The 19,357-nt window shown below is 49.2% G+C and overlaps 2 protein-coding genes and 1 long non-coding RNA gene across 7 annotated transcripts in view; 2 read left to right on the forward strand and 1 right to left on the reverse strand.

Annotated features, from left to right (window-relative positions):
* Positions 1-345: 345 nt before the first annotated feature.
* AGMAT (agmatinase (putative)) lies at positions 346-8,852 on the forward strand. Its single transcript, XM_072828226.1, has 7 exons — positions 346-632; positions 1,620-1,822; positions 4,103-4,151; positions 5,204-5,399; positions 6,242-6,421; positions 7,765-7,849; positions 8,514-8,852. Exons 1-7 carry the CDS (start codon positions 361-363, stop codon positions 8,585-8,587), a joined length of 1,059 nt encoding a protein of 352 aa, XP_072684327.1. The 5' UTR covers positions 346-360; the 3' UTR covers positions 8,588-8,852.
* A 490-nt stretch (positions 8,853-9,342) lies between these two features.
* The window catches only part of DNAJC16 (DnaJ heat shock protein family (Hsp40) member C16), a 40,981-nt gene continuing 30,966 nt past the window's right edge, over positions 9,343-19,357 (reverse strand). For 3 of the 5 annotated variants that reach the window (XM_072828223.1, XM_072828225.1, XM_072828221.1), the window contains 8 exons: positions 18,860-18,990; positions 16,868-17,051; positions 16,008-16,190; positions 15,801-15,877; positions 14,471-14,551; positions 14,267-14,365; positions 13,343-13,513; positions 9,343-12,815 (listed from right to left, as the gene is read on the reverse strand). In XM_072828223.1, coding sequence (XP_072684324.1) covers positions 12,416-12,815; positions 13,343-13,513; positions 14,267-14,365; positions 14,471-14,551; positions 15,801-15,877; positions 16,008-16,190; positions 16,868-17,051; positions 18,860-18,990 — 1,326 coding nt within the window. In that variant the 3' untranslated portion in view covers positions 9,343-12,415. The remainder of the gene's footprint in view (positions 12,816-13,342; positions 13,514-14,266; positions 14,366-14,470; positions 14,552-15,800; positions 15,878-16,007; positions 16,191-16,867; positions 17,052-18,859; positions 18,991-19,357) is intronic. The other 2 variants (XM_072828224.1, XM_072828222.1) reach the window with 1 other exon arrangement.
* LOC140634377 (uncharacterized) lies at positions 12,209-14,892 on the forward strand. Its single transcript, XR_012031883.1, has 2 exons — positions 12,209-13,963; positions 14,116-14,892. It is a non-coding gene; the product is annotated as an uncharacterized lncRNA (long non-coding RNA).

A 19,357-nucleotide genomic window follows, 5' to 3' on the forward strand; every position in this document is an offset into this window, starting at 1 on the left:
GGCTGCTGGGTGTGAGCAGGTGACCACCCGGGGCTGCTGGGTGTGAGCAGGTGACCACCCGGGGCTGCTGGGTGTGAGCAGGTGACCACCCGGAGCTGCTGGTGCGGGCAGGGGGCGACCCGGGGCTGCTGGGTGCTGGCAGGTGACCACCCGGGGCTGCGGGCTGCGGGCAGGGGGCAACCCGGGGCTGCTGGGTGCTGGCAGGTGACCATCCGGGGCTGCTGGGTGCTGGTAGGTGACCACCCGGGGCTGCTGGGTGCTGGCAGGTGACCACCTGGGGCTGCTGGGTGCGGGCAGGTGACCACCCGGGGCTGCTGGGTGCGGGCAGGTGACCACCCGGGGCTGCTGGGTGCGGGCAGCATGCTGCGGCGGGTGGCGGCCGGGTGCGCCCGGGCTCTGGGCACGGGCGGGGGCGCGCGTCCTGCCTCGGGGCTCAGCCCCCCGGGCCGCAGCGCCAGCAGCGGGTCCCCCGATGCGCCCCGGAACCAGCCCCCCAGCTCCGAGTTCTTGGCTCGGCCGGTGGGCGTCTGCTCCATGATGCGGCTGCCGGTGCGAGCCTCCCCCGAGGGGCTGGACGCCGCCTTCGTCGGGGTGCCCCTGGACATTGGGACCTCCAACCGGCCCGGGGCCAGGTAAGGTCCCAAGGATTAGGGGCACGTGGCTGCACCGCCCGTGGCCACTGGGGGCGGAAGACAAGGGGACAGGCGCCTGCGCTCACCCAGGGTGGGGTTGGCAGCTGGTGCGGGCTTCAGAGCTCCCATGGGGGGGAGGGAGGGGCTCGACACCTGTGTCATCCGTGGGTGACCGGAGCCTTCTCCACGCACTGCTTCCTGAGCCTCCTGGGACGGGAGCTTGGGCTTGCAGGGGCAGGGGACATCATTTCTGAGAACAGAGGAAACTGGATGCTCCTTCCCCAAACCATCTAGATGCCACTTGATAAAGAATTGCTCATATACAAGGCTTTTTTTAAAAAAATAAATTTTATTATTTTTGAGTAATCTCTACATCCAGTATGAGGCTCGAATTTACAACCCCGAGATCAAGAGTCCCACGCTCTACCTCTGCCAACTGAGCCAGCCAGGCACCCCAAAGTGTTTTTTCTAGGATCAAAGTAAAACCTGTTTTCTTATTCAAGGAGCATCAGCTGTTTCTGATTCAGCTCAGCCACTTTACATCTAAGAGTCTGAAGTATAGATGCCATCATTTATTAAATGTCTCCTAAATGCAAGGCTCTTTGCGTAGATGACCTCACTCAATTCCTCCTAATCTGTAATCTGTAAAATTAGGAGACTGAGGCTCATGGAGATTAAGAAATTATCCAATGCCATTTAGTAAATTGGTGATGGGCGGGCTCCTAAATCTGTGCCTTTAATCTCTTCAAGTACACAGACTGGATCAGTGATTCGAGACCAGGGGTGATTTTGCCTCCAGGGGACATTGATGGTATCTGGAGGCCTTTTTGGTTATCCCAGCTTGCTACCGGCATCAGGGGAAACATCCTGCAAGGCACCCGATAGCGCCCCCCTCCCGCCAACATCAAGGATGCATCCAGCCCGGAGTGGGAGCAATGCAGAGGCGGAGAAATCCTGGGGTTCACAGGATGATTCTTCCTTTTCCAGATTTGGCCCCCGGCGGATCCGGGAAGAGTCAGTGCTGCTTCGGACAGCCAACCCTAGCACGGGGGCCCTCCCCTTCCAGTCCCTCATGGTTGCAGACCTAGGCGACGTGAATGTCAATCTCTACAACCTTCAGGACAGCTGCCGTCTAATTCGAGAGGCCTATGAGAAAATTGTAGCGGCTGGCTGTATTCCCCTGACCTTGGGTAATGGCATCTGCGTAGACAGGTGCAGCTCTGCACTGAGGGCTCGTTTATCGTGGGCCGGGGTGTAGCTGCTCCTTCAGGGCAAGCCACTATGAGTATGGAGACAGTGGGAAGGAAAGAGGATGTTTTTAATTTATTTGTTTTAACCCCTGGGGAGAGGATGTTTTCATTTTTGGACTAGTATGACTGACAGCGATGGACTAGGGTGGGGCAAGTGAGGGGTTCACCGTGGGGGGGTTGCCAAAAGGTCAACAATAAATATGATGGTCGTTTCTCTTTGGCCTCAGGCTCCAGTATAGTTCAGAATAGCACTCTTACTGGTCCTGTCTTTAAAATTTGTCACAGAGGGGCGCCTGAGTGGCTCAGTCCGTTGGGCATCCGACTCTCGGTTTCCACTTAGGTCATGATCTCAGGGTCCTGGGATCGAGCCCTGTGTTTGACTCTAGGCTCAGCATGGAGTCCACTTGCCCATCTTCCTCTGTTCCTCCTCCAACTCGTGCTGTCTCTCTCACACAAATCCATAAATCTAAAAAAAAAAAAAATTACCATGGAATTTTTTTTGCATTGACCTTGATTTTTAAAAGTATTACATCAAAATAGTATTTGTATTAATGACTGCATTTTTTCATGTCTCTTAAATTTGGCAAGTGCCTCTACCTACTTCACCTTTGTCCCATCCCTTGATTCCAGGCCGGGGGAAGGGTTACAATAGGAGCTCCGTTGTGAATTTTTAACTACTTCAAGGACATCTTTTTCTTTTTCTTTTTTCTTTTTTCTCTTTCTCTCTTTCTTTCTTTCTTTCTTTCTTTCTTTCTTTCTTTCTTTCTCTCTCTCTCTCTCTCTCTCTTCCTTCCTTCCTTCCTTCCTTTCTCTTTCTTTCTTTCTTTCTTTCTTTCTTTCTTTCTTTCTTTCTTTCTTTCTTTCTTTCTTTCTTTCTTTCTTCTTTCTTTCTTTTCTTGAGAGAAAGACAGAAAGCTTGATGGAGCATGCACACCAGGAGATCAGGGTGGGGGTTGGAGGAGCAGAGGGAGAGAGAGCCTTGCCCACTCAGGGCTCCATCTCACAACCCTGAGATCATGACCTGAGCCGAGATCAAGAGTTGGACGCTCAACTGACTGAGCCACCCAGGGGCCTCTCAAGGACATCTCATTAAAAATGAGTTTATTTGAGAGAGAGCTGCAAAAGGGTGTTTTCTCCTCATCAAGGTCTCTATCAATCTATAGAACAACTTTCCCCTTGTCCTCCCCAGCCCCTCCTCCCCCCCACTCTTACATTTCTTTCTCTTCAAGTTCACAAATAGTTAAAATGACACAGGCCTTTTTCTAAATATCCAAGGGTGCTTTTGCCAAAAGAGAGGGCCGAGCCTGCAGAAGAACATCGTGGTGCTGAGTGTGATTTCTGGATGGCATGGTTTGAAAATCTCAGCTTCACCTCTCACTAGCTATTTATGCTTCATTTCCTCTCTTGTAAAATGGGAATAGCACTAGCAGCATCTCCCTCATTGTTTCGTGTGAGGGGCGTACAGTGCAAGTGCATATGAAGTGTCCGGCATCGTGACTTGCATATTTTAAGTTTCAATAATTGTAAGCTATTATTGCTATTAATAGTGATCATAGTAATACTTTTCTAGGCCCGAGCTGTCCTGTACAGTAGCCACTAGCCACGTATAGCTAAAAAAATTAGAATTAATTAAAATTAGATTAAATTAAAAATTCAGTTCCTGCATGGCATGAGCTATATTCCAGTAGGCACAGGTGGTTAGTGGCCACCATGCTGGCCAGTGCAGATAGAGAACATGCCCCTCATTGCAGAGAGTTCTATTGGACAGAGTTGTTCCAGGCATTTAACTGTAAGCTTTGTTTCCTTTTTTTTTTTTTTTTTTTAAGATTTCATTTATTATTTGAGAGAGAGAGAGTGAGAGAGCACAAGCAGGGGGAGGAGCAGAGGTAGAGACACAGGCCGAGGGAGAAGCAGGCTCCCTGTGGGGAGCCCAATGGGGGACTTGATCCCCGGACCCTGGGATTACACCTGGAGCCGAAGGCAGATGCTCAACCTCTGAGACCCCCCGGTGCTTCATTTTCCTCTTTTAAATGACAATGTAATCCCAAACATCCAGTGGTCATTTTCATATCACTGAACAAGATCTCGTGGAGGTGAGGTTATAGCTCTTCGGTCTAATCGAAAGGGTGGCACCATTGGGTCAGTGGAAGATGGCTCTATCGAATACACGGTCCTCTCATCTTATCCACATTCCAGATATTTTCTTCTTCCTCTTTGCAGGCGGAGATCACACAATCACATATCCTATATTGCAAGCGATGGCAAAAAAGTAAGTCTCAAGTGTCTGGGCGTACACAAGGGTTTCAAAATTCAGGAGCTGAGTTGTTTGCTGCTAGATGGTATCAAGTGACGTCTGCTGGCTCAGGTTATCTGGGGTGATAGGAAATTCCCGACTGAGTCGCTTCTGTGGATCAAAATTAAGGTCGAGCTCCAGGTGTCTCTGTCAGTCAGCAGCTGGGAGCCAAGACAACTTATTATTAACACTCGTGGCTCCCCTTGCTTGTCCTAGCTCTGCTCTGGTGTGCATGCTCAGCGTTTGTCTCTGTTTTTGGAAGATGGGGCCCTCGTGAGACACTCCACCCCAGTTCACTTCAGTTTCTGTTTTGCCTCAAAGACCAAATAACAAGGCTGTGACTTGCTGAGGAGAGGGCCTTGTTTCTTCCTGAAAGGGTCCCTCTCCCAGAGAACGAGAGAATGGATTTTCCAGTCGCAGAAGGTCTACCAGGGATTAACTGACTTTGGTTAATTAGTTTGAAAAAGAGGCAGAAGGTCCAAGGCGCTGGCAGATCCAGAATATGGGACGGATATGTGGGTAGCATTGTGGCTGTTGGTGGGTGGGTACTGGGTACAAGTCTTTTCTGGAAGCTGTGCTTGCTTAGCATTGATTTAGATTGTATGTTTCTTTTGGGTGGTTGGCGGGGTCATCGGAGATTATGGAGAGAGAGCTGGGTTGAAGCTGCTGCTTGGTGCCACAGCGGGAAGAAGCGGGGCTCTGATTAGTTCTGCAAGCTCCCCTGAGCCTCAGTCCTTCATTCTTATCTGCCCCGGGGCCTCTCCATCTCTAAGTGCAGAAAATTCTGGGTGGTAGGTCGTGGCTGGCAGCTAAAGCAAAGCGCGTGCCCATCTTCTGCTGGACTTCTCTGGCTTTATTATTCTGAGATGCTAAGTGATTTGAGGACAGAAACCACTAGCAAGGCTGGTTCTTGATGCCAGGTGTCCCGTGGCTATGAGTTGTCAGGTTTGGAAGTTCGGGTGGCCCAGAGGGCGGCCGTGCTCAGGTCCCCGAGGAGGCCTGGCCACTGAGCTGCCTGTTGTCACCAGGCATGGCCCCGTGGGGCTGCTGCATGTGGACGCCCACACGGACACGGCCGACAAGGCCCTGGGAGAGAAGGTCTATCACGGGACGCCCTTCCGCCGGTGCGTGGACGAGGGCCTCCTGGACTGCGAGCGCGTGGTGCAGGTCGGCATCCGGGGCTCCGCCACGACCTTGGATCCCTACAGATACAGCCGGAGCCAGGTGACAAAGTGCATTTCTCTGCCCTCCCGTGCCCCCGGCCTGCAAAGTGCATTTCTCTCCGGTGCCCGTTCCGTGGCGGGTGTGGATTCAACAGGAGCTTTGATGACCATGTTCAGAAAATTGGGGGGCGGGGGGCAAGTTTGCCTCCAGAGGACCGCGTGGAGGAGAGAGGGTGTTGTTAGTTGGTGAGGCCGAGGGGGCCTCTCATCGCTGGGCTGGGGGGACAGGCGGGAACACAGCAGCCTCTGGGCGGTGGCTGCCTGGGAAAAGGCCTGCAAGTGCCTGAACCCAAGGCCAGTGGCCACCTTTCTCGTTCTTGTCCTCACTCCCGATCGGCAGGGAGGCTTCTAGGTAACCACGAAGGACAAGATCCCACCAGGAAAGACTCAAGACCCCTGCTTTTGTTTTTGAAGATTATTTATTTATTCATTCATTCATTCATTCATTCATTCATTCATTCGAGACCCAGAGGCAGAGACCCAGGCAGAGGGAGAAGCAGGCTCCCCGCGGGGAGCCCGATGGGGACTCGATCCCGGGACCCCGGGGTGACGGCCTGAGCCCAAGGCAGCCGCTCCACGGCTGAGCCCCCGGCGCCCCGACCCCCGCTTTCCGGGTGGGGAGGCCTGTGCCCTGCACGCTGTGCGGAGCCGCCCGCAGGAGCTTGCCCCGGCGGAGCCTCCCTGTGGCCCGGCCCCGGCCCCGGCGGCGTCAGCTTGGACTCACTCGTTGCTTCTTCCCCACCAGCCGTTCCTCCCTAACTCAGCGGTGAAGTGGGGGTGATGGTTCCCTGCTGGTGGGATCGGGGTCTCGTGTGCCCAGCGCTCCGCTCCCCTCCCCGCCAGGGCTTCCGGGTGGTCCTGGCCGAGGACTGCTGGATGAAGTCGCTGGTCCCGCTGATGGCAGACGTGAGGCGGCAGATGGGGGGCAAGCCCCTTTATATCAGCTTTGACATCGATGGCCTGGATCCTGCCTACGCCCCAGGGACAGGAACACCTGAAATTGCGGGGCTCACCCCGAGTCAGGTGAGGAGGTTCCACCCGGGACGACTCCTGAGGGTGACGATTCCAAGGACTCGGGGTGGGTCTTCAGGATCGGGACAGGGTTTTGCAAGGGGCACGGGTAGGCCTTTCCCGCACGCTGACCACTCTTGTAGGGTGAGGAGTGGGCAAGGACTCTCGTTTCCTCTTGGGGTTATGATAGTCTGTTATTGGAGCTTTCTGCCCTTGATCCACCTGTGGTTGGTTCCTGGGGACACATTACAGCATCCCCTCTTAGAAACACGAGACTTAGCTTTCTGGGGTTGCTCATGATGGGATTAACCACCTACCATGGAACTTCAAGAGTTTTAGAAACATCCAAATAAAGCTCCCTTGAGGTGTGCTGAGTTAAACACAGGCGGGAACTGGAGGGTGGTTGTAATTGGAAGGCCAGCTCCGGGAGGGCAGGGCTTTTCTTTCTTTCTTTCTTTTTTTTTTTTTTTCTTTTCTTTCATTTACTCCCCTATCCTCGGAGTCTAGCATAGTGCCTGATGCACAGAGCAGGAACTCCTGGGCGTTGGTGTGAGTGAGTGAAGACCACTTCCACTCGATCAGTTATCTCACCTCCTCTAAGAAAGGGGCCTTTTCGCAGCTACCTCTTCAAGGCCATTCTTGAAGTTCCAGTTCCCCTCAGGGAGATTTCTAACACACAGTCCTCATTCCTCAGCTTATCATTCTGGGCTTTTCACCGGCAGAGTGGAAACTTTTAGACAAAATGACCTCTTCCTACCATCCCCCTCACTTATTCTGTCTTCTGGCCACATCTAACTACTGGTATTTCTTTCCATCTTGGTGACTTTGCGTGTGTCTGTCTGTCTGGGCTGCCCTTCCCCTACTTATTTGCTTGGTCTATTCCTTGGGCTCTTTCCATCTTGGAGAGGGAGGACTTCCCCCAGCTCTTTGGGCTGTTTCATGGTATACTTTTCTACACTTGCTTTAAAAAACTTTTTTTCATAAGATTTTATTTTTTAAAGTAATCTCTACGCCCAACATGGAGCTTGAACTCACAACCCCGAGATCAAGAGTTGCATGCTCTACTGACTGAGCCAGCCAGGCTCCCCTACACTTGCTTTTCTAGAAGCCTTCAATGCACGATGTTGAAACAATTGGTTTGCTTGGTCTCATCAACACACAATGGAGCCCTTGGGAATAGGGGCTGTGCTTTGGCCATTTGTGTGCCCGGCTGTCGATAAATATTTACTGAGGAAAAGCAACAGTTCCAAGTCAAAGGGTGGGCATGCGTTGGGAGAGATCCACTGGAACCTCTGTGGTTGCTTTTCCTCGTGGATGGTTACTGCTGTGGACAACTCAGGCTTCGTCTTGGACAGGGGCTGGAAATCATCCGGGGTTGTCAAGGCCTGAACGTGGTGGGTTGTGACCTTGTGGAAGTTTCACCGCCCTACGATCCTTTTGGTGAGTAAATGAGAATACTAGGATATGTGGGCAGCTCCTAGTTTAAATTATATTCATCTACTTGGTAAGTAGAAGATGGATGGGTCCTTTTGTATAACTCGGGAGCCTGCCGAGTATGTTCTGCAGTGGAGAAAATAAACCTATTACCGCACACCTTCCAAACGTGAGCTAATTAACAACACCCCGGGGAGGTGGCTGTTATTGGTTTGCCCGCCCAGCAGCAGAAGAGAACACCAGCCTGCAGTTTATTAGTAGGGTGGCATAGTTCCATCCCCCTTTGATATTTCATTGAAAAGTGAATTGTCGAGGTGTAAGTGGTTTAGGAGAGGTATTCGAAGCAGATGCCATCACAATAATTTCAACGTAGAGAAGCTTACAGACTTGGGCCTATTAACGTCAGAGGGGAGGCGATTAAATACAATAGACACCATTTATTATAGGTTTTCCTTTGGGGGGTACGAATCTGTTTTCAGAGTAGAACAAAGAACCGTCTGATTTTCAGAAAACTATTTCTGAATGATGCTTGATGGAGAATATCAGGGAAAGCACATCCACAGGGTGGCTGGGTGGCCCAGAGAAGAGCATGGAAGTGGGCTGGGGAGTCTGGAAAGGGAAGAGGGCGGAGTACTGAGAGGCTCCAGCCTTAGGTTTTGTTTCTTTGTAGGAAACACGGCCCTCCTGGCTGCTAACCTGCTGTTTGAGATGCTGTGTGCTCTCCCCAAAGTGACAGTCGTCTGAACCTCGGGCTCTTCGAGATACAACAGGCTGTGTTGATGACAGTTCTCAAGGATTTATGCGCAAGCTGAGTCCTAGGCAACTCTGAGTACTCAGGAGTTTATGCCAGTACAACTTTCTGCTGAGAAATGTCCCTAGAGGCTGTAAAATCAGGGCGTTCAGTAGAATTCTAATCCAACGGCTAATATTTCTGTGGGGTTTGAGTCAACTATAAACAGAGAAGCACTTGTGCTGTTTTGATGAGATGGTGGAGGATTGGGCGGGGCGGGGGTGGGGGGGCAGGGAGCCAAGGAGCATTTGGTTCACGAAGATGATCTAAAAATTGGAGAAATGGAATAAAAAAGCCCTGTGACATAATACTGTATAAACATCCTGTATTTCTCTAGTTTCTTCCTTTACACTGTGGCTCCTCCTGAGGAACTCAGGGCTGCACCTGGGTTTTAGGACCACTGTGAACATAGAAAGTTTGAATGAAAGTAACTTGCAGATCCTAATAAAGAAACTTGCCACTTAGAAGCCCAGGAGGGTGCATGAAATGTCTTTTCAGCCAGACATCAGGTGGCCTCCAAAGAGCCCTTGGTGACACTTCCCTAACCCACTCCCCGTCTCAGTTTCGCATTCTCTCCTCTTGGAGCTGATACATCCTCCCTGAGGCAACTCCTGAAATCTGCAGCGAAGACTGAGGCGTGTGTCATGTGCAAATTGTTTCATTGCTAAGGTGTCCACAAATCATCACCTCCCAATGCAAGAGCCACGTGTAATCATCACACATTAAAATAGTTTATTTGTTTCCAGTCTGTAATATTCTTAAAACAAAAATAACATCAGCTTCAGTGCCTGTTCACAATACAAAACAAAAACAACATAAAAAAGACACCATTTGCCAAATAAGTTATTTGTTCCTAAGAGTATCAAAAGTGCAAAATATTCACCTTCTTTTCAGATCGGTCTCTAAAGCTCCATCCTTCTCCTCGACAAGCTCAACGGACAGATTCAGCAGCTGCCACACTGCATTTGTGTTCAAGGGACAAGGTGAGGCATTTGGATGTGAGCAATATTTCATCTGCAAAGATAGTCTGCATCGGCATTTAAAGAATTTTACTTGGGAAAAAAGTTTGAGTGTTTGCTTCTCATCTCTTTTCCCAAACAAAGCATGTCAATTAAAAAACACATTCAGATTTCATTGCTTTTTTAAAACAGGAAAACATGCATGTGCTGGATGAGGAGGAAATAAACCCATTACTTTGAAAAGTACGACCAAATTTTCAGGGTCAGTAACTGATGGCAGAGAGAGACCATGGTGCCTCAACAGAGGTCAGGGCAGTCTTGCTCACTGAAATGCTGCTGACTCAGACCTGACAATCTCTTAGACAAATTATGCCACCAGCACCTGGATGATAAAAAAAAACCCAAAAAACAAAAAAACAACTTTGTAAGTAGTTGTGTATTCTACAAAGACTTGTTTTAGGCCAATTTTCATCCCCATCTGCTAAATAGGATGCATGGGCTCTACCAACCAGAAGAGCCTACTTCTAAAGACAGAACAATGCTGTCAGACTCAAGATATTCAAAGACCAGGAGGTTCACTTAAAACCAAAATTAGGTCTGTGTGATTCCACACAAGAGAAGGAGAGATGGTGGCATTGGCTGAGCATGACGATGGCTCATACATTTGACACAACAGTAAACAAATTCATGGAAACATTCAGGAGGAAAGGCTTGGGTGGTCAAGGGCCATGTTCAATGTAAAGTAGAACCTTCCTAGTGTCCTCTTGGGGGACATCTCTCCCAGCCCTGAACAGACCTGTGGAAGAAATTTTGGACTGAAAAATTCTCCAGGAATGTTTTTAATCCTATCTATTCTCACTTTCCTTTCTTAGTACAAATGGAGGGTGCAGCTGTCTGTCTGAAGGTGCTTTTTATTTTAATGAGACACATTTTTGAAATGAACAAATCTGGTGGTGGGGGGGCTGGTTTTCATAAATTAAGGTCAGGGATCCCATTAGTACTAGAAATTAAAAACCCACCACTGAACCAAAATACTACTCACATCAGCAACTTGGCCATCAAAGACCAAGAAAATAATTTTGAGGCTGGTGCATCAAGGAGCCAAATGAATCCCTTAATCACGCCTGCCTAGGACAGGTGCCAGGAGACATGGCATTCAGAGTAAGTGTCCAATTTTTAGAGGATCATGTGGTGGGGGTGTGGGGGTGTGTGTGTGGGGGAAGCCTGGCAGTGATTTTTCTTTCTTTCTTTCTTTCTTTTTTTTTTTTTTTCTTTAAATAAAGCTATAGACTCCATGGAAACCATAGGAATTCCTGGGCTTAAATGATTTATTACTTGCCACTGTAGCTCAATATTTGGATTATTCAGGATCCAAATGGCTTAGTTTAAAGCAATGATGATTAAAGAAATACTAACTTAGTAGATGTCCCATCACTGACTCTGACACTTTGCTTTACAAAAGGGCAATTTTCTTTGACATCTGAACCGACCACTCTTTGAAGCTGCTCAAACTCCACTGGTGGTTTTGCCCTTAAAAAAAGAGAGAGAAAAAAAAGGCAAACTCTCTAACTGGCAGGTGTGCTCCACTGCGCACTGGAGTTCTGGAAGCTGGGGTGCTGTTGGTAGATCGGACCGTGTTAGTGGTAGGGCGGCTGGGAGTTGAGAGTGAAAGCAATTGAGATACCACGATATAGGCCAGAAGCTCAAAGGAAGCCTTTTGCCAAACAGGGTTCTAGAACAAGTCTTGGCTCGCTTGTCACAAAAGAGGGCTCAAAGTTACAGCACTTTTGGGGTAACAGTGTTCAAAATACAATTGCTGAGAAATTTTTAAGTTCCTTGATACAAAGACATGTCTGGTATTTTACTAAAGAGACACCACTGGAGTGAAGAGGTTCCTCGAGCCTGACTCCTGGCAGGCGGGGAAAAGGTGTCTTCGGTTTAACATCTACTGGGTTATAGCAGCTTATCTCTACGTCCAGAGAACAAGATTACAAATTATGGCTCCTAAGATTCATACCCTAAAATTGACAGAGGCAGAAAGGCGTGTGAAAACATACACGTAAATGGCTCAAAGTCGTTACAGTACTTCTTGCGGAGCAGACCGTTCCGGGCTACATTTAGCGCTGGGGCAGGCGGCTGCTGGGCCGCTACGGGGTCACCTCCATCACCACCCAGCCCTCTGTTCTCTTGGGAAGAAAACCACACTCCCTTGCAGGACCCCCACTTATCCCTAGTTTTTTTTAAACTGTGGCTGGCAAATTGCTGGCAGGGGGATACTCCCCAAATATACTTTTAGCCACTGACTACCAGAAAAACTACCAAATGGGAGATTGCTTGGAAGCAGGCCCCATGAGGATGCAGGGCCTGGAAGCTGCTGCGGGCCGTCCCACTGACACAGCATGCGCTGGGCGGAAGCACAGCGGGGGCGGGGTCCCCACCAGCACTCCAGGCTCGCGGGGTTCCTGCTGCAGGCCAGCGCCCTGTGCTTCTCCCACAGCACAGGGACAGGACCGGGCAGGGTGACGTGAGCACGTGACAGGGATGACAAAGGAAGGGGGAATGAGCAGTCTACTTTAAATAGTGCGGCATTCAAACGAGGGGGAAAAAAACCCAAAGGAAAATATTTCGATCTAGGGAATTCAGCTTGAGGTGTTTTTCACTCCTAGGTTAGAATGGGACAAAGGAAAGATTCTTCTAGCCGTTGTTCTGGAAGAATAATCTAGAATCTATTCTCTGTCCGTGGTGATAGGTTGAGTCCTGAAAAGACCTGTTCCCGGGGGCCTATTAAAAAGCCGGAAGAGTTAAAGTCTCTCTTGAGCTCCTTCAGTCTAACTCAGGCCACGACGGGATATAGAACCTCTGCAAGGAGCCTTCGAGCAGGCGCTCCATCCATAAGGACAACTTGCTCAACTTCCCTTTGATGGGCCTGGGTCCAAGGCCGCAGGAGGATTTCCCTCGCGAGTCGCCCAGATGGAGGGAAGAGTCCAGATCACTGCACGACCCCAGGGCTTCCTCCTCTTCCACTGCCTTCTGGGGCTTGAAGAGACAGAAGTACTTCTTGTGGCCATTCAGAGCCAGCACGTAACCTGTGTAGTCACGTTCCATGAAATGCTTGTCATACTGGTTGGGGATCGGGGCTGCATCCTGAGCAAATTCTAGTAAGTATTCCAGCCATTCTCTGTGTTTATCTAGACTCAGGAAGGAGAAGTGCAGGCAGCTACTCCTGTCGGAAGAACACAGTGAAGATGTAGGGAAGAGCCCGCACGCTCAACTGCAGGGGACGTAACCCGTCAGTCAGACCTCCAGCACTAGGGGGAGGCTCTGTGCTGGATGGGGCCCAAATATGGAAAGGATGGAGGATTCTGGTGGGACGTGAGGGCTTCCGTAACAGTTGTAACACTCTGCTCACCCATCTCCCTCCCCGTCCCTGCCGGGTGCCAGTTATGCCACTCTTGGTGTCTGGCTTCAGGAAACCCTTGAGAGCTAGCGTGAGAGTTCCCTGAGAGGCTCACGGAAGAGGACTGAGGTCAAGGTCTTCTGTTCAGAGGCACAGGGACACGAAGTCAGGGGGAGAAAGACCCCCCAACGGTAGCTAAGATTTCTGGGTTTGAAAGGCCACGGCCAACATCTCACCGCATGTGCGAAGAAAGCCCCTCATGGTCAAGGAGGAAAGAACATAATTCTCCTCTGGTCCCCTCCTCCCCCAAATGTGCACGTTCTCTCCTTTCCCTCGCTCGCCCCCGAGCTTACCCAGTGAACGTGTAGACCTCCAAAGCGAATTTCTGTAGTAGGCTGGTCTTGGTGGAATTTGACAGGATGAGGACTACGTTCATGTGGCCTGGCCTCAGGCGGACCAGGTTACTGGTGTATGTGACATCTGTGAGCTCAGTTACCTCCACAAAGCCTTTTTTAGGAATCCTGCTGTGGAGAAGAGGTGAGGGATTATGATGTTATCAGGACAGGAGAATGCCATTGCTTTGAAAAGAAACAAGGGGAAGAAAATGCTATGTTCAACCAGACTAGCTATGTTATTTAATATTCTAGACTCCCCCTTGGTGTCCTGGGCCCATAAAGACCCTTTCAGATGCTGCTGTTCAGTAGGTGTAGAAGCAGCTTTAGGGGAGGATGAAGGTAGTCCACACGGTTATGGGGCTGCAGCCTTCTCTGCTTCTGGCTCGTCTAGCGTCTCTGACAGGCTCTGCTTCCTGTCCCCATCAGGAAGTTTGAGACTGCGAGGCGGAAGGTACTGAGGAGAACAGAAGGAGGTCCTGTGTCTAGATGCCTACAGGGTCTCAGAAACACTAACCAGCAGCTGACTTTTCCCTCACATGTCACACACGAGGAGGTGACCCGCGTGCTCATATCTATGAGGTTCGTGGAGGCCACGCTATCTGACTGCGCGCCTGTGGCTCTCCTGCCCCATGGGGTTGCGGGTGGGTGTGTGGTTAGAGAAACCTGCTGTTTTCTTTCTTTCTTTTTTTTTTTTTTAAGATATTTTTTGTTTATTTATTCATTCATGATAGACAGAGAGAGAAAGAGGAGGCAGAGACACAGGCAGAGGGAGAAGCAGGCTCCATCCCGGGGGCCCGATGTGGGACCTGATCCCAGGACTCCAGGATCACACCCTGGGCCAAAGGCAGGCGCTGAACCGCTGAGCCACCCAGGGATCCCAACCTGCTGTTTTCTTTGGCGAAGCTTGGCTCGGTCTTCCCGGCCTTCTCATGGGCTTCCTCTTTATCTGGAGGGTTTGATTCTCGCTCATCGTTTGAGTCACTAAAGTAAGAAACGAGGTGTTTTATAAAAGAAATAGTACCAACAACCCCGAGGCCTGGGGCCCGCCCCTGAGAAGTTGCTCTGAGAAGCCAGGGAGGCATTTACCTGAAAGCCTGAACGATGACGGTGCCGAAGAGGATGAAGAGGGCGGAGAAGACCAGGGAGAGAAGGGGCATCATCTCCCGCCTGAAACGAAGTTAAGCTCTGGTCAGCTCTAGAAACGCTGCTGCGGTCTGTCCGTTGATGACATTAGGTTTCTTCTCTTTGGCTCAAACAAAACCAAGAACCCAAACCGAAAGGCTTTCATATCAATAAACATTTTCTAGTTTCATGTAATAAAGGTTTTTCTTTGAGGGTGAGGGTGGTGGTGGGGGAAGCAGAGGCTTTTCCCTCACTGTTTTCATTCAGATTGCTTATGCTTATTCTAGAAGTTTGTCTCAACGTAATAGGCTGTGCTTAAGTTCCATGGAAGGAAATACAGGATTTACATTGTGAATGTGAAAGAACATTCTGACGTCAAGGATGGTTTCAGTGATTAAAAAGTCTGTGGAATTATTTCCTTCGATTTTTTTTCCTGGCTGGAATAAATCAGACATGGCCCTGGGGGCAGAGGAGGAAGAACAAGCTGACCTTCCACAGTGCCATCTAGGACTGGGGCTCTAAAATTTTATTCACCCATAAACATGCATCAAAGGCCTGCTATTTTTTAGGAGCTGTGCTGGGTGCCAGGAATCACAAACATGAACCAGATGCGGTTCTACCCTTCGGGAGCTCACAGTATCACTGGGGGTGGGAGTGGGATAGCTCTCCCTCGTCTGGCTAGCTCACCGACTGGCTTGGACACCTCTGCACTGGCCTCCATGTGGGTCAGGCCCTGGGCTGGGTGCCAGGGGTGCTCTGATGAAGAGGACAGGCCCAGGGGGAGAGGGTCCATTAGCAACTATGTAAAAAATGAAGTTACCGAAAGAAAGAAAAGGCTGCGGGGAGGAAGGGCGCCTGGCTGGCTCAGTCGGTTAAGCGTCTGCCTTCAGCTCAGGACACGATCCCGGGGTCCTGGGATCGAGCCCTGCATAGCATCAGGCTCCGTGCTCAGCAGGCAGCCTGCTTCTCCCTTTCCCTCTGCCCCGCTCCCCCTGTTGCCTCACCTCCCCCACGGCTCGTGCTCTCTCTCTGATAAATAAATAAAATCTTAAAAAAAAAAAAAAAAAGAAAAAAGGACCGGTTATAGAAAATGTGTAAACATTCTTCCACTTGCCTGTGTTGCATAGACACTGAAATCAAAGAAACCTAGACTCTTTTCAAGAGAAAAACTGTGGTTCTACTATCAATGGAGAAGAAGAAATTCAAATAGGGACCTCCCCTCACCAAAAAAAAAAAAAAAAGAAAGAAAGAAAGAAGAAGAGGAGGAAGAAATTCAGTCTAGCAATATTCCTACCAGTTGTTGTGAAATATGCTGTCCCAGCAGTCTGAGATGTAGTCCGAAGCGGAGTAGAACCACCGGAGGAGAAAGATCTGTTGAGGGAGAAAATGCCGGTCAGGATGGAGCCCCCGAGCCCAGGTGGGAGAAGTCCTCGCCCGACACGGTGGCTCGCCCGCCTCAGCAGCCCTGCCTGGCGCCCCGTCTCCCGGGCCACATGCTTACAGGGGCAAGCTCATCGGTCAGGTCGGGGAGCACGGCTTCCGAGGACAGCAGAGCGGGGTCTCTGCGCAGCTGGTCCAGATAGCCCAAAAGCGTGAGTTTATCACTCTCACTCCCTGTCCAGGGAGCCTCGAGGGTTTTATACACCACCCTTCCTCCTGTGGTGCGCCTTTCCAAGATCGACACCTAGGGGGAAAAGAGAGGAAACCATTAGAGAAGTCTTTAAGTTTGTTTTTTTTTTCTTCGGGGAGGATGGGAAAAAGGATCCAATGCAGTTAGCAATAAGCTTGAGCACAAATACAGATGGGTATAAAATACGCGCAAGAGACTGCAGTTATTTTCTGACAAAGGAAACTATGTTTATGATGACTTTCCAAAGCTTCTGCTAAAAGTTAAAGCTCTTTCTTATGAGAAGACTTTTCCCTACAAGCTCTGACTTATTATCTATAAGGAACTTTTGTTTTAGAGAGATTTTCCATGATTACCAAAATGATGACAAAGACACAGAATTTAATGCTTCTGTAGAGAGATGACAAAAGAGGGGAAGGGAAGGAGAGAGCAATCAAAATGAAGTGAAATGAAAGAAGCAGAAGTAAAGGAGAGAGATTTTACTGGTAGCCGAAGGAAGATTTTACACACTAGGTACTCATAGGAAAGATGTTTTCTGTGAAGGTCGAAGGCTGAAAATCTAGGAGGTGAAATCACCAGGGTTTCAAACCTGTTTCAAGATTAGGCTTTCAAAACAGGCTCAGACATTTCTGGATTTCCTGAAATCTGTACTCAAAACACCCAAAGAAAGAGGAAACAGCATTCAGGTGCCATAAGCTTGTCAAGAACTTGGAAGAAGAGAATCCATGACTCACCGCTGATTTTCCTTGAAACGTATCACTGTCTGGTACTAAGGTGTTGGCAAACTCCTGCTGCCGGTTGCTGTACACGTGCACGAATCTCACTGTGTCTTTTGTGTTTGCCAGGGCAAAGGACAGGAAAGCATCAAAGGGTTTGCTCAACTTGGCAGCCTCGGCAGTCAGTAAAACCACACAGTACCTGCACAACGACAGAAGACTTTCTAATCAGTCTCCGAGGCCGAGGCTGGACCCCTTGATGGTAAGAGAAGGTGAAGAGGAGGCGCATTGTTCTAGAGAAGTGAATACATCTTACTGATGGAAGCTGCACAGTGGCAGTCTCTCACGAGAGCAGCTTTCCAAATCATCAATGACCTGCTTCTTCTCCCGACTGGTGATGCCATCCCCAAACCAAACTTTATCACACTTAGGAATTTCTTGTAGGCAATGGCCTCTGAATCCTTGATGCAGAAGGGATTTCAGAAGCCACCTGTTATTCTGTTTCCATCACAGACTGGGCTGGTCAATCCTATCTTGGGCCAGAGGTCTCTGAACCTCACTCTGAAGGGCTTCCTTTGCAAAGGCAAGTTTAGCTAATCACTCAGTCATTCAGTTTCCCAAATGTTTAGGGAACGCTTACTATGTGCCAGGTAAGACGGACAACGTTCTTGCCCTGGTGGAGCTTATATTCTGGTAGGGAAGACAGACGACAAATAAATACATAGTGACAAGTGTTATGAAAAAGAAGAGGAGAAAGAGTCCAGGGTGGGGTGGGAGTCCTGCTCCATCAGACAGATTGCTCAGGGACATGTCACCTCTCAGACAGCAAAGACCTGAATGGGGTGCCATACGGGGAAAGGGGTCAGGGCGTTCCAGGCAGAGAGAACTGTGAGCGTGAAGACCCATCAATGGAGAGAGACTGGACCCAATGCATGTTCTAGCAAGCTCACTGGCTGCTGTGTGGAGAACTGCCTGGAAGGCATAAGAGGGGAATGGAATGGAAGCAGAGTCTGGTAAGAAGGCTAGCACAGTCGCTCTCCAAAGGCGACAGTGGTTAAAAAAAAAAAAAAAAAAAAGGTGAGAACTGCAATGGATCTGGGCTATTTTCTGAAGGCCGTGCTCATCACAATTCTTAGAGTCCCTGATATTCTTCTTTATATCAAATTAAAGTCTTTCTTCTCTCTTGGTCTTATAAAGGCATCAGAAAAATCTGGAAACATGGGGAATGTCTCACTTTAAACAATATCTTAGTTATATTTTTCAAATAAGATGACCAGGATGCTTTCCTTCCTTCCAAATCTAGACACATTTCACAATGATATTGCCCTATATTCAGGGCACCTGGGTGGCTCAGTGGTTGAGCGTCTGCCTTTGGCTCAGGTTGTGCTCTTGGGGTCCTGGGATCAAGTCCCGCACTGGGCTCCCCATAGGGAGCCTGCTTCTCCCTCTGCCTATGTCTCTGCCTCTCTGTGTCTCTCATGAATAAAATCTTAAAAAAAAATAGCCCTACATTTAAAGCCATTGATTCATTAATCTGAAGGATCTCTAATAAATATTTTCCCTGCATTGCTAGACTTTTTAGTTACTATGTATGAATATGCCTCAGCCTTCCCATTTCTAGCTAATCATTTGAACCTTTCCTCGGTGTCCTACACTTCCCTAGGGTTAGCACATTCCCAGCTCTCATCCCTGGCCTCTGAAGGCTTGGCCTGCCTGGGACACTCTAGTAGGAGCAATGACTCGCTCAGATCCATGCTTCTTTAAAGTGAGCCAGCCTCTCCCCAACAGCTAGCTAAAGGCTACTTACCCTTCTGGCCTCAGCTAAAAAGTTTATGAATTAGGGAAATCTTCTCTGCCCCTGGGCCAGGCTGGCACCCTGGATTTATACCCCCCACTACTAGTAAAGAGTGAATTCTGATGTCACAGGTAGACTTTTCATTGCCCTTTTAGAGAAATGCGACGTGGCTTCTCACTGCAGTGACAAGCAGAGGCAAAGCCTGGAGTCCTTACTTCCTCTGCCGGTGAGACCGTTTCACGGGGCAGAGTTCATGGAACAATCTCTGGCTGGTGAGTCTGGCTGCCAGAAGATACTTGTTTTGTGTGATGAAGTCGTCAATGACCTGTTTCTTCATACCTCGGGCCTGCAGGAAAAAAAACAAGAAACAGTTGATTTTTATTCACTTTTCTCATTGGAAATCGGCTTTACTTTAGAAGCTTAAAAAAACAATGTAGCTGTACCATGATATTGTAATAGCCTGGTATGCGGACAGATGGGAGCCACACTTGTGGTGAGCACAGGATATAGAGAAGCTGAATCACTATCCTGTATACCCGAAACTAATGTCACATTGTATGTAAACTAGACTCAAAGAAAAAAATTATGAAAAAAAAAAAAGAACAGGAAAAAAATGTGGCTGACCCCGGCTACAGTCAACAATACAACAAATAAGACACATCTGTTTGGACACATAAAACTGGTGACCTCTTTCCACAGTGTAGGATTGGAAG

This window comes from Canis lupus, chromosome 5 (genome assembly GCF_048164855.1).
Source record: "Canis lupus baileyi chromosome 5, mCanLup2.hap1, whole genome shotgun sequence".
Classification (NCBI taxonomy): Eukaryota; Metazoa; Chordata; class Mammalia; order Carnivora; family Canidae; genus Canis; species Canis lupus.

Bases quoted from the DNA above. Each gene is read 5' to 3' on its own strand.
- AGMAT (XM_072828226.1), top strand. From the start codon at position 361: ATGCTGCGGCGGGTGGCGGCCGGGTGCGCCCGGGCTCTGGGCACGGGC. The intron at 1,823-4,102 runs GTAATGGCATCT...TCCTCTTTGCAG, and splicing joins CTGTATTCCCCTGACCTTGG to GCGGAGATCACACAATCACA. The intron at 5,400-6,241 runs GTGACAAAGTGC...CCTCCCCGCCAG, and splicing joins ACAGATACAGCCGGAGCCAG to GGCTTCCGGGTGGTCCTGGC.